The sequence below is a fragment of the Chiloscyllium plagiosum genome, unplaced genomic scaffold (assembly GCF_037043375.1).
Source record: "Chiloscyllium plagiosum isolate Xiang-an unplaced genomic scaffold, Cpla_swu_hap1 HiC_scaffold_1, whole genome shotgun sequence".
In the NCBI taxonomy this organism is placed as follows: Eukaryota; Metazoa; Chordata; class Chondrichthyes; order Orectolobiformes; family Hemiscylliidae; genus Chiloscyllium; species Chiloscyllium plagiosum.
This window is the reverse complement of record NW_028270139.1, coordinates 112,780,600-112,795,447: the sequence shown is the minus strand read 5'-3', so window position 1 is coordinate 112,795,447 and position 14,848 is coordinate 112,780,600. Positions and strand designations below refer to the sequence as shown.

The 14,848-nt window shown below is 37.1% G+C and overlaps 1 protein-coding gene across 2 annotated transcripts in view; it reads right to left on the bottom strand.

The window, feature by feature from the left end:
* Nucleotides 1–4,319: 4,319 nt before the first annotated feature.
* Nucleotides 4,320–14,848, bottom strand: part of nol6 (nucleolar protein 6 (RNA-associated)) — a 127,391-nt gene continuing 116,862 nt past the window's right edge. Inside the window, exons 25-27 of one of the 2 annotated variants that reach the window (XM_087989987.1) lie at nucleotides 8,973–9,074; nucleotides 6,321–6,370; nucleotides 4,449–4,583 (exon numbers count right to left, since the gene is read on the bottom strand). In XM_087989987.1, the coding sequence (XP_087846113.1) occupies nucleotides 6,323–6,370; nucleotides 8,973–9,074 (150 nt within the window). In that variant the 3' untranslated portion in view covers nucleotides 4,449–4,583; nucleotides 6,321–6,322. Of the gene's footprint in view, nucleotides 4,584–6,320; nucleotides 6,371–8,972; nucleotides 9,075–14,848 lie in introns of both variants that reach the window. The other variant, XM_043700311.2, reaches the window with a different exon arrangement.

Genomic DNA, 14,848 nt, shown 5'->3' with positions numbered 1-14,848 from the left:
ATTGCCAAAGCTATTCAATATAAAACAAAATCATATTCTAGCAGCTATATCCATTAGCATTCTTCACACAGGGTAAAGGATTTTGAGTAATTTTCCTTGCCAGAGGGCTATTGTCATTATGTGAATAATGCTAAATAAAAACTTAGTGCCACTCCCAAGTAACCATTAAAAATCTAAGCCACAGTAGGGAACATAAGGGAATTCAGTGATTAGCATTTACACCATAGATATCAGCCTTAAGGTCAGAAACACTGTTCCTTCTGTTGAATGAGCTGGTGAGGTTACTAACATTGAAAAGTTTGAAATGTTTCAAAGTTAGTCAATGGGCTTAGGTTAGTCATTAAATAAAAAGGCAAAAGGGAAGTGAATAACAATGAAGGTAATAATTCTATCCAGTACATGGGTTTAGACACTTCAACATATTCTCGCCTGCAGGAATAAACTGGCTAGGTTAACCAAATTGACCTCATAGACATTATAATACAGGACAAGGCTGTGGCTACACAAATCCTATTTGCCAACTTTTGTTGCATAGCCTTCGAGGCTAATACATTGATATCATAACACAAAAAATTTGATAATATATAATACTATGGACTTTATTCCAAAATACATTGATTACATAAAAAGGTGTTTTTAAAGAGACTTAAGCTTGCAGATCTTCCACAAGAGTCTATCAAAGAAAGGATGAACGTGCATGTATGGTGCTATTCATACGCTGAAACAATTCACAGACAATAACTTATGTTTTGAACTATTATTTTGGATTATTATGTAGTCAAATGCAGTTGCCACATCTATATTGAGGTTCCACAAACAGCAAATAGTTTGAGTGACTGATTTCATTGTTCAGATTTTTTAGTTAAGGAAGAAATATGGAGCAAGATGATTCAATGATCTTGAAATATTGATGAGGTTTTTTATGTGTACATAATCAGGCAAATGGGGCCTTAATTTAATTTAGAGAAGGTACATTTTGACAGAGAGAATAGAAAGGCCACTTGGAATGTATGAAGTTATAGCAGGTTTCCTACTTTCTACCCTCCAAAGGCAATCTAAATCTGTAGCCCATGTTCTAATTCACATCATCCCATTCATCCGTCATCTGGATCCTCTGTCTCCTACATTGGATCAGCAATCTCTTAATTTTGAAGTTCTCATTCTTCTGAATGTTGTTTGCAAATCCCTCCACAGCCTCACTCGTAATATTCTTCAGTGTTATCTGTGCTGCTGTAATTCTAGCTTTTTGAATATTTCTGATTTTCATCACTCCAATATAGTTTAAGGTGTGAAGTTCACCCTTATACATTCTACCTCTCCTTCCACCTTTAAAATGCTGCTTAAAACTTAGGAGTCTGATTGTTTAAGGACAAAAAGCTCAATTTGGTTTCAAATTCTATTTTATTTTATTTTATTTTATAGCATTCCAATAAAGCATCTTGTATTGTTTGACCACATACTATATTAAAGGGCAAGTCTAGGTTATGTGCTGGATTTAGATTCAGAGTATGTGTATTGACTAAGCCAAGCTGAACATTTTAATAGAGAACTGAAAGTAGAAGGAGTTTTGCAGAACTCAGCGTCATTTGGTCTTAAGATTTTTTCAATAGCATGTCTTCTCAATATTCAAACATCTCAAGGAATTGTCACCTATAATATGTGGTAGAGAAATATGTCCAAAGTTAAAATTTATCTATCTTTGCAACTTCTTTTTGACTAAAACTTCATACATTTAATACACTGTATTGTGATTTTAATAGTTTACCATGACATGTATTTATAAAACAAAAGCAAAATACTGCAGATGCTGGATATCTGAAAGTGCTGGAGAAACTCTGTAGGTCTGGCAGCATCTGAGGAAAGAGGTACAAAGTTAATTTTTCAAGTCCAATGTGACTGCTCTTCAAAGCTTCAATTTATTTCTAAAAAATCTTTTATATAGTAACATCTCAAGATGCTTTGGAGAAGTGTAAATAAAGAAATGAGCCAAAGAGAGAAGGAACAGGGCACTGGCAGGAAGATTTAATGATGGAAATCAAACCAAGAAAAGCCTGAATAGAAGACACTAGGACCCAAGGACATAGTCTCAGAGTGAAGGGTTGACCCTTTAGAACTGAGGTTAGGAGGAATTTCTTCAGCCAGAGGATGGTGAACCTATGGAACTCATTGCCTCAGAGGGCTGTGGAGGCCAAGTCATTGAGTGTGTTTAAGACAGATATAGATAGATCTTGTTTAGCAAGGGGATCAAGAGTTACCAGAAGGCAGGAAAAGAGGATTGAGAACTATATCAGCCATGATCGATTGGTGGAGCAGACTCAATAGGTTGAATGGCCTAAATCTGCTCCTCTATCTCCTGGTCCTAAAAAGAGTGGATAGGCAAGACCTATATAGATAGAGAGGTCAGCAGTCAAAGACTATAAACTATAGTACTTGGTAGAATGTTTCAAAGAGAATTGAAGAAATATTATTTCAAATTTTAAATATACCACAGGAGAAAAAGGATATGCGTGTTTACCTAGATTAGTTGAAATGTTGCCACAGAGAAAGCAAAGAGGAAATATAGGCTGAACCTTACTACTTTCTCTGGCTAAGTTCAGGTTGAATCTTGTGAAGGCTTATTGCCATGGAGCCAGTAAAGATCTCCCACCCTATCTGACTAAACACACATTAACCATCTACGGCATCTCTCTCATTTGTTTTCCTCCCCAACTCAATGCACACTTGCTACAATAATCCAAATATTGGCTTCCTTTGAGCCCTGCCATCTTTGGAAGACTGCCACGCTCCCAGACACATGTTGGCAATCTGATGTTACCCATCATCAGCTATATAATGGCACAGCAACCCCAAAGCCAAAGCCATTCTGTTCACAACACATTACCAACATCACTCACGAAAGGAAATCCATTCTCTCACCTTGGTTGCTGTTTAACCAACCATGCACATGCTTTAACTCTACCTAGCTACATTCTTTCTAAACTCGCTCTTAGCCAACATGGATCGCCTTTAACTAACATCTGACTCTGAAGTATCGTCAAATTGAATGTACATGAAATGGATGCTACAATGATTATAAAACCAGCATAACTGCTCTTTGCAAACAGCAGCTTCACGTTTTGGTTGCTGTGATTTACTGGTATCCAGCAAACATGGAGGCTGCGCTTTTGACCATCAAATTGACATGTATTCTACTTATCCTGGGTGCAGCTGCAGCCATTCTCTACTTGCCTACGTTGTTCAGGTTTTTGGGCTACTTAGCCCTCCAAGGTTTTTGTCTGGGTCTAAATGTGCTTACCTATGGCCTATTTGAACGTTTACACAGTACACAGTGAACATTGATTGATCAGGATAATCACTCAGAATTGCTTCAATGAAATTATAAGTTATATAAATCCCAATGCGTCTTTCAACTAGTGAAGGCAGACTTATGGTAACCAGCAGTGGAACCGCAGAAGATGGAGGTGGCCTGAAAGGGTGATGAAAGCACCCTTATTTACATTAAATAGTGCACTTGAAGTGCCATAACTTACAAGTCTTCCAATCAAGGTTGGAAAAATAGAATTAGGTTGGAAATCCTTTTCTTTCAGCTTGCATGGACATGATGGGCGAAGTGTCCATCTCCAATCCTGTTATTTTCAAATAGTAGCCAAAAGGTTTCTCTGTCAAAAATCGATTTGAAATAGTAGACTCAGAATACATAAAACCATGCTAGAGCGTCTAGTATGTTGTATGGTAGTTTGGAGATGGCGTGGGCCATGTATTAGCATGCAAGAACCATGGTGTGTGGGCGAGGGCGAGAGAACTTTTAAAAATTGGGAAGAAGTCCCCGAGTACCCAAATGGGCATCTAACATATCTGCCATAGAATTCACCAGCTTCCATGGCCAACTCCAATCAACCTCCTCCGAGCAAAAAGTGTATTTGACCTTTTACAGAGAGGCAGATCTAATAAGGTTTTTATAAATGCCCTTATCAAAAAAGGACACTCTTAAATTTCCTCCAATTAAATATCATAAAGACTAAAGCCACAGCCTTCAGTTTCTAACAGAAATACCACTTCCCAAGTAATTCTCTGGTCACTTTGTGAAACTCAAAAGTATTGTTCACAATCTTGTCATCTTATTCGACCAAGATTGGATTTCAACCATATATCTAAACCATTTATGTCTATCCAACATTTTCTGTGCATTATTGGTACTACTTTGAAACAAGTTGGAATAATTTGCCAAATATTCTGCAGGAAACAAAGGTAGCTTGTCATGGTGTCACTGAAGAACTTACTCCATTTAAGACAACAAAAACTGGTAATAAACCAATAAATGGACATGTGTAAACTTTTATTATTTTCAATAAGGTAAGTTAGAATAATTATTTTATTACATGTTCATTAGTTTGAGATTAAAGGCCCAAACAAATCTGAATCAATTTATGCCCCTAGATCTTCCATTTCTCGGTCAGTGCTTCGACTGACTTCACCAAACCAGCTCCAAGAATTTCAAAGTCTTCCAATATTGCTTCCACATTAGGGACCAGTTGAAGCTGATTTCCTTTAGTTTCCAACATTTTTGCATTAATGTGGGAAGTCTAGAACAGGAAAAAATACTGTTATAATGAGGTTCCATCATCAAATGTTAAAACTTATACAAAAACAGATGGAAAACTGGCTAGTACTCATGAAAGTGAATGCTTCTGAAAGCTATTATGAAAATGTTTGATTTCATTAGTCATATGTTTTAGTAGCATAAAAACAGAAAATAGGAGAAATAGCCCATTAGTCCCAGTGAACCGGCTCTGCCATTAAATATGATTATGGCTGATTTTCCAACTCGGCACCCCTTTCCAGCGTTTTTCCCCCATACCGCTTGATCTCTTTAGCACTAAGAACTATACACTCCTCAAACACATTCAATGTCGTTTTAGCCTCAACTGCTTTCTGTGGGAGATAATTCCACATCACTTTCTAGGTGAAGAATTTTCTCATCTCAGTCCCAAATCACCTACCCTATGTCCTTAAACTGTGAACCCTAGTTCTGGACTCCCCAGTCATCAAGAATATTCTTCTTGCATTACCATGTCTGGTCTCGTTATAATTTTATAGGTTTCTATGAGGTCCCCACTCATTGCTGAAATATTTTCTTTTACTGCAAGGGGCCATGGCACAGTTCAGTTTGCAAAATTTTTTTTTCATTACACAATACCTAGTCTAAGATGACCTGTTCTCTAGTTTGTTCCTCAACGTATTGATCCAGAAAACCATCAGCTACACACTCCAGGAAGTGTAGCAGAAATTATGGTTTGGGGAATGAAATTTTTAACATTAAGAATCACAAAGCCTGGGTAAGAAGCTGGTAGAACAGAGATAAATCAATGTAATTCAAAGGTCTGTTTATTTAACCAAATTTAAAGTGGTGAGCCCTTTCAGTTTCTTGAAGGAGACAACGTATCAACACCTTTCTTCCAAAGGGGGTTAAAATTATTCATATAGTTTCTCATAACTCTATCTGGAACATCCCAGCTGTGTCAGAGAGAAAGATAGACAGAGAATTTGCCAATTGCTGTAGATCAGCAGCAAAGGGCAATCGAAAACCAAAGCTGCTTTCCAATTTTGGGAGTGAAAATGCAGGGAGGCCCAGGCTGGAGTTGCCATACTGCCCTTTGCTGAATCATCAGATTATTTATAATACATCCAGTACTGGATGACAGAGATTTCTTCTGATTAAATACTGAGAAGAGTGATGTCATTGTTTTCACTCCCTGCTACAAACTCCACAACCTAGCCACCGACTCTACCCACTCTCTGGCAATATTCTGACATTAAGCTAGTCTGTTTACAACCTCACTGATATTCATGCCATCACTAAAGCTACTTTTTAAACCACCTATGCATAATCTAACTTCACCCTTTTTCAGTTCATCTACTGCTAAAACCCTCGTTCATGCCTTTATTCCATCTGTACTTGACTATTATTGTCCAGACTGCCAGGTTCAACCTAATAAACTTGACATCAATCAAAGCTCTGCTACCCAATGGCTTAGCTCACAGCTCATCCCATTCTCCAATCAAATCTCTTCTTGTTGACCAGCTTTGGCAGCTGTTTAACTAATGTCTTGATTTTAAATTTCTCATGCTTGTTTCTGAATTCTTCAGAGGTTTCCGTCCCTACCTCTAACCTCCTCCAGTCCTGCAATCAACTCCAGTCCAAAATACTCACTTCTGCTTCTAATTTATACGTTTGCATTTTTAAAAGGTGAAACATCTATGCTAACAAAAGAAACAGTATTGTAATTAATGGGCAAAATATTTAAAAGTCATTAGGATACCTTTAATCAGCTTTCACAAAAAAGCTGTGACAAATTGATTTTTGCCTTATCTAGATTTCCATGATGCAGTAAGAGAGTGAAAACCTGATCAGTCAATATGTCTCAAACACCACAGTTAACTTCAGTTTAAATAGAATTCCATATAAAAGGAAGACAGAACAAATCTAATGAATTACAGACCAATTAAATTCATGTAAATGATAAGACACATATTAGAATTCTATTACTTAAAATATAAAGCATCTCGAAACTGAAAATATAATGAGGAGCCATCAATGCAAATTCCGAAACAGAAGCTTATCTTGTCAACCATAGCAAATTCTTTAAGTAAAATAGAGAGTAGATAAGGGTAAATTGGTAGAAGTAAAAATGTGAATTCCAAAATGCTTCCAAAAGGTACAGAATAGTGGATTCGGGAGTAAGTAAAAAAAAATGCAATCAGGTGTCAAGCAGAATTGTTGATGAACTTCCTTAAAAAAAAAGACAAAATAAGTTGAAGACAGTTACTCGGAATAGCAAACGAATAAAAGTGGTGTTCCACAAAAGTCAATGCTGAGATACTGTCATTCACCATATACAAAAGGATTTCAACTTGGGAATTCAACACGTAATTTCAATATTTATGGATGACAACAAATTGGGAGGAGCAGTTAACAAAGGGAACAAGAATGAACTTGATAAATGAATGCATAAATGGCAATAAACATCAATTCAGGTAGATGCATGACAGTACATTTGTAAAATAAGGTGATCAGCTACTGCTTGGAAAATAACTTTGGAGCTGGGAAAACAAATCAGAGGAATCTGGGTTTACTGATAGTCAAATCAAACCAGAAATGTCAGTCAATAAGGCCATAAAAATACAAAAATTAGATAGCGATTCAATTTTTAGAAGAGAAGAGAACTGAAGAGAAAAGTAATCAAGTTAAACTGATTGTTACAAACTCTACAGAAATTGATAACCAGACATTTGAATCTCTTTTGGAAAGTTAATAGCTGCAAGGATTTGATTACTTTTACTGTAACAAAGGACTAAATTATTTTTGACTAACCATTATCTTTGTGGGCAACTTAACTTTAACCCACAAAACAGAATCTTCCTTTCTTCCTTTTGAAACAACTAAAACTTCATACTTACATTTTACACTCTTCGTTAAGTAGACACACAATTCTGCTAGAACCAGTCCAAGTTGACTTTTAGCTCAAAGGTTTAGTTTGGTTCTTTTCCCTTCCTCAGCCTAGGAACCTTTACTCCCCTCTTTCATAGCAAGTGTTTATTCCACTCATTCTCCAACTCCCAAAGTTCTTCCCTCGCCCAAGCTAGGCAAACTTTCCACATTTTAATTCCCCGAACAATATTCCTGCATAGTGACTCATACCATCTTACTGCATTAGATGCTCTCCCTCTTCTGGATCCTGGAAGACTAACCTTGTCTGAGATATCTTAGATCTTCCCGTTTCAAAGTCTATCTTTGTGGTGATGTGAAACACATGGTGAAATGCTGATCCTAGATGCAATCCTTGAAACCCCAACTCTCTTATCTTAGAACTAATTGCATAGTGTAAAGCACAACTGTGGTATTTCACAATATATCAAACTCATATATATCCACTATTTGCACTATTAACACAACTCGTATTGTCTTCAACTGCAAGATGTTGCAGTTTCTTCCCAGTTAAAGAAGCAGTGCCTCCTTTAATCTCCAACAAACAAGCCATCCAGACTTTCTGCCAAGATGACTTCAAAAACAGGTCACACCCTTTCATTTAGCCTTCAATTAAAGGCATTGTCCCAAAACATAATTATCTTTTAAATCTTGGTTAGACCTCATTTAGAATAATTCTGGCCTTCATATTATTAGAAAAGAGAAGGTAGGGAATTAAAGTGGGTGGGATTGCCATTCAGTGACAGAGGGAGTATATGGTGAATTCTGTGACTCGATGGACCAAATGGCCTTCCTTCTGTGCTGAAACTGTTCTGTTGACTTTGAAAAACACTTTTGTTGTGCAAAAGCCAGTTAACAAAGTCATTGAGATAGGATGCTTTTAATTTAAAATGATCAGTGAGGGTGTAGTTGATAACTTCCACTGTAGGGAGAGATTGAGGATATTGGAAGGTGAAGTTGATTAGTACATAGGGGTGCCTGACCAAAAACGATCCAGCAAGCCTATTCAGTGCAGACCTGGACAAGAAAACTGAAGACATGCAACAGGAATACTGACATTCAACAGGAGTTAAGCATGAAATATCACTGGGATTTATTTGATTTCCAGCTACAGATTAACAGACGTCAGCTTTAAAATAGAACTTAATGTAAATGTGCAAAACGTCTGAAAGAACACACTGATAATGGGGAGAGAGATGTTAGGAGAAAGCTAATTTTGCTCCCATTCCTTTAATTATACGTAATGAAGGCCACCAATAATGTTCACACAGTACTAATTAATAAGGCAACTCCAATGGTAGGTTCTGACCCAGCTACAGAACTTAATTATTAAATATGTACGTACTCTTAAACGAAAATGACCACTGATACTTTAGTACCATTATGTTCTGGAATAAACTTTAATAAATGCAGAATCTGAACTGTAGCAAAGGAATTGGTTTAGCTCAAAATAGTTTCAATTACAAAACTGTTTTCCCAGACATACTTTAAAAGGCTGAGGTGTAAATGCCTGAGGTTTCCAAAGCACAGCAATCAAACTTCCACCATAGGTATCGTGAAAAAATAGCGCAAACTCTCCAAAGGCACTCTGCAACAGAAGTAATCATAACAATTACTCAATAACTGTTTCAAAGAAAATATTCAAGTAATATTTGGCTGGTAGCAACACTAGAACTGAAGCCCAAACTATAAGAGAATTATGCAATAAATACTGTAACTGAGAAGGGCAAATTTATTTGGAAAACTATTAATCTTAAAATGTTTCAAAAGCTAGACACTATCTAAATTACCATCAAGTGCTTCCTCTAGGCCTGTTTAGTAATTTGGTACAAATATACTGAAAGGGTATAGTACAAGAGAATGCAAGAAAAAAACTACACAACCAAATTGATGTGCACTCTCTCAAAATATTATTTCATATTTCTTTATCATTGCCACAGATAAACTTGAAATGATTTTTGCCCATTATGTTACACAACATGAAATGCTCTTTCCAAGAATAATGGAGGTTTGGACAAATAGTACTTTGTTAATGTAAAAATAGCTAAGATCTACAATCCTATGATCTGATAAACCTCAAACCTTTAAACACACAATTCCCAGCCTCAAAAATATTAAATTAATAGCTTTTCTTGCAAGTCTAAACCACAGTTATAATGCTTACTGCGTCTCCAAACAGCTTATTTCAAAATATTTTACCATTTGTGAAGTAAATGCTATTTTATGTGATACCCATTCTGTGCAGAGATCCTGTAAATTGCTGAAAGGTTGATGTTTTTGCTGTAACTGGTTGACTAAAGTAGAATGCAATGATAAGTCTTGATCCAATGTTAAGCACTCAAAGAACCACCGGCCTGTAACATTATAAAAATCGTAGGTAGAGAAAATGTTCTTTATTTATAAGCCAGGTACTGGTTGCATTGCTGTCAGCAGTGATCAAAACTGGCCAGGTAGCCCTTGAGCAATTGACTTACAAGCAGCATTCTGTGTGGCTCTGGAACTTTTTTTAATATAAGAGACAAATAGACAGGTATACAAGCTCTGACAAGTTATGTGTATTTTAAGTTACCACTCCTGTAAAATGTCATAGTGTTCTGATTAATCACTAAGGCCCAAACCTCTCAAATTTTGCACAACACTGCCGACCATGCAGCATTTTGAGATTGGAGTACGATGGTTGATACTGCGAATTGCCTGTGTTTATCTGAATGTGCACTAACTTATTTTGGCATTTTTAGTAAAGTCTTAAACTAGGTTCTAATTGCATATTTAATTCTCATTTTTGACAAACACCACACTGAAGAGCTTCAGAGGATGAAATGGTTGACAGGGAAAGTGTGAAAGATCAGTGGGGCAGGAAGAATGAAAAGGGAACAGAGGAGTAGGAAAACTTCTTGAGTTGGACAGAACTAGGACAAAAGCAAGGCCACCAATAGCAGACACCAAAGAAGTTGATCAGCACTGGTAGTGGAAAACCAACAAAACTTTTGCTGTAAACTACACAATTATCAGCTATTAAAGATCATCAAACTGAAACGTTAACTGCCTATCATGACTGCACCCGCTCTCCAAATGAACATTATGAATTACTCTATTCTCTTGCCTTTTCCCCATAATTTTGAATATTGTTTGTATTTAAATAATTATCTAATGCTGTCTTGAATTGAACCTACCACCACCACACTTTCAGGCAATGCATTCCAGATCCAAACACAAATGTTTTATCTCACATTATGTTTGCTTCTTTTATAAATTACCTTATATCTATGCCCTCACATTCTCGGTCCTTCATGAGTGGGAACAGTTTCTCCATATCTACGCTGACCACCCTCTCAGGACTTTGAAAGTTTGAATAAAATCTCTTCTTAGCCTTTCCTCTCCAAAGCAAATAGTCTCAACTATTCTAATCAATCTTCATAACTGAAGTTTCTCATCCCTGCAACTATTCTTGTAAATCACATCTGCATTCTCTCCAATACATCACATCCTTTCTAAAGTGTGGTATCTGGTATTGTACACGATAATCCATCTGAAATCTAACTGTTATCTTACGCAAAAAACCAAAAGAGCCCTGGACGCTGTAAATCAGAAGAAAGGTCCAAGTTCTGGAGAAAGGTAACTGGACCTGAAACATTAACTCTGCGTTCTCTCCATAGATGCTGCCAGACCTGCTGAGATTTTCTAGCAATTTCTGTTTTAGTATCTTATACAATTTCAGCATAACTTCCTTGTTTCTGTATTCTTATTACTAAAGCCTAGAATACTGTATATTTTATTAACTGCTCATTCTAGCTATACTGCCACCTTTGGTGGCTTAAGCACAATGTACCAAAGTCTCTTCTCCTACACACCCTTTAGAGTTGCGCCCTTTATTTTATATCATTATTCCATATTCTTTCTACCACAGTGTATCAGCTCACACTTCTCCGCATTGAACTTCATCTGCTGCCTATCTGCTCATTCCTCCAACCTGTCGGTATCCGTTCATAGTTTTACACTGCCCTCTTCACCATTTACAATGCTTCCAAATTTTATGCCATCTATCTTAACTTACCTCCATGACTGAGGTTCTGATTTTTAGATCTCTCTACTAATGGAAAAAGTGCCTTTCTAACAACCTTACTTACGACCCTCAATCTTACACAGCTCAAGCAGGTTCTCTCTCAATTTGTGCTGCTCAAACATAAAAAACCCCAGCCTATTCAATCTGTCCTCAGAGCTCAGACCCTCCAGTCCAGCAGCATCTTGGTAAAGCTCCTCTGTATTCTCTCTAGTGCAATCACATACTTCTTTATAATATGGTGACCAGAAGTGCACACAGAATTCCAATTGTGGCTTAACCAGCACTTTGTACAGTTCAAACATAACCTCCTTGTTCTCGTATTCTATGCCTTAAATAATAAAGGTAAGCATCTAATATGCCTTTTTAATCAACTTATCCACCTGTCTTGCTAACTTCAGGGATCTGTGAATATGCACACTAAGATCTTCAGTACTTTCCAGGGTTCTGCCTTTCATAGTGCACTCCATTCCATTGTTAGTCTTCCTTTGTATTATCTCTCACTTTTCTGGATTAAATTCCACTTGCCACTGGTCTACCCACCTGACCAGTCCATTGACCCTCCTGTAGTTTACAGTTCTTGCCCTCACTATTTACCACCCTACCAATTTTCATGTCATTCACAATGTCTTGATCATAATCTCCACCTTTATGTCCAAATCATTAATGTACTCCACAAATAGCAAGAGCCCCTGCACTAAAACCTGCAGAACTCCAATGAAAACAGTGACAGAAAAACTCCTCTACCACCACCCTCTGCTTCCTGCCACTTAGCCAATTTTGAATCCAAAGCGCCACTTTGCCTGGAAACCCATGTGTACTTACTTTCTTAACCAGTCTGCCACAAGGGACCTTATTTAAAAGCCTTGCAGCTTTCCATGTATATCATTTTAAATTAATTACCTTCATCAACACCCTTGATTACCACCTCAAAAAATTTGATCAAATTTGACCGTCCTCAACAAATCCACGCTATCTAATTAATCCGTGTCTTCTGTTCCTAAAAAATCTTTCTCATATCTTCCCCTTCATGGAAGTTAGAATAGCCAATTAATAGTGAATTATAAGGAAATGGGGAGGCACTAACAGCGTGACTATGTCATTTAACTAATACTCTAGGCTAGTATTCTATAGATGGTCAAATTTGATTTGTGAAAATATGGAATTAAAAAACCCAACATGATGGTGAATATGTAACCATTATCAATTGCCATAATCCTCACCTGCTTCACTAATGTCTTTCAGGGAAGGAAATCTGCATTGTTACCAAGTCTAGTCTACACATGACTCCAGACCATAGTGATATGGTTAACTCTTAACTGCCCTCTGAAATGGTCAAGTAACCCACTCAGTTCAACAGCAATCAGGGATGGACAATAATGTTCTGAAAATAGCTATAAATTAGGAGGTGGAAAGGAAAGAGGAACTCAACAAAATTACAATAATGAGTGAAGTGGTACTAAGTAAACTGATGGAGTTGCAGGCTGATAAGTCCACAAATCCAGATAAGGGCCATGAAAGTGATTTCTAATGGAGGTAATAGATGCATTGGTGCAAATTTTCCAAATTCCTTTAGATCAGGAAAGATTCCATCAGATTGAAAGGTAACAAATATAACTCCCCTTGCAAAAAGGTAAGGAGGTAGAAAGCAGGGCCAGTTATCATGACGTTTGTTGTGGTATAAGCATTTGAACTGATCAAAGAGTTTACAACTATGCAGTGAGAAAAATTCAAAGGTCATCAGGAGAATCTGTTTGGTTTCATCAAAGGGAAATCAGGTGTAGCCAGTTGTTTGTAGATCTTTGGAGGAGTAACATGTTGCAGATAGGGGGAGACAGCAAAGGGGAGCGTTGTAGACAAATCATACTTGGATTTCCAGAAGACATTTGATGAGGTGCCACATCAAAGCAAATACAGTCAATAAAAGTTTGTGGTGTAGAAGTAACAAAGAAGCATGGTTAGATGATTGGCTGATAGAAATCAAACAGCTCGCATAAAAGGCTTTTTGATTAGCATGGATCTGTGCTGGAGCCTCAAAACTTTACAATTTATATCAATGGCTTATGAGCCGAGTGATTGCACAGTAGCTAAATTTACAGATGACAAGATAGATGAATATAGAGTATTCAGGAATGCATGTTGTGTGAAGAAGACAGAAGGAAATTGCAAATAGATTATAAAAACCAAAAGAACTGCAGATGCTGAAAATTAGAACCAAAAACAGAAGTTGCTGGAAAAGCTCAGCAGGTCTGGCAGTATCTGTGATGAGAAATCAGAGTTAACTTTTCAGGTCCGGTGAACCTTCTTCAGCTGAGCTTTGCAGCAATTTCTGTTTTTGTTGCAGACAGATATAGAGAAATGTTTGCCCACTCACTCCATCTCTCATTATACTCTCACAGTATAATGCAGGGAAAATGTGAAGTTGTTCACTTTGTAGGAAGAATGAAACATCAGAGTATTACTTAAATGGAAAATGACCGTGGGAGTCTAAAGTGCACGAGTCCCAAAAGTATAGCAAATGATTAAGGCCTAATGGGATGGGAACCCTTATTATGAGAACAGAACATGTGGGAACATTATGCTTCAATTATACAGCAAATTGGTGAGACAACACTCAAACACTGTGTACATTTTGATCTCCTTATTTAAGGAAGATGTAAAAACACATAATTTAGAGGAGGATTACTAGATTGATATATAAACCGAGTGGGCTATCTTAGGAGAATAAGTTTGACGGTCTAGGCATGGTTTTGCTGGTGTTTAGAAGAGTGAGGAGTGATTTGTTCGAAGTGCATGAGATCCTGAATGAGCTAAGTTTTAAAAGGATGCTTCCTCTTGTGGGTCAGTCCAGAATGAGGAAGCACTGTTCTGAAGTTAATACGCCCTTTCAGAACAAAAATAAGGAGAATTTTTCTTCTCTCAGAGGATTGTATGACTTTGGAATACTCTGTTCCATCAGAGGGTAGAGACAGGTTCACATAATATTTTTTAAGACCAAGGTCAACAGACTCTCATTAGGCAAGATAACCAAAGGTCATCAGGATGGATAGGAATATGTGGAATGTGAAACATAAACAAATCAGCTCTCAACTTATTGAATGGTGGAACAGGCTCAAGGGGTCGAATGGTCTACTTCTGTTCTTATTCGATAAGTTCATTATGTTCATTCTGCCACTAGGAACTTGATTCATGCTATTAAGTAACTCAATCTTAACTGGCTTCCTGCTCCAAGGGGGTGCACAAGATTCCATCCTGGGTGTCACATATTTCGTACATAACAAATATTTAAGTGTAAAATATAA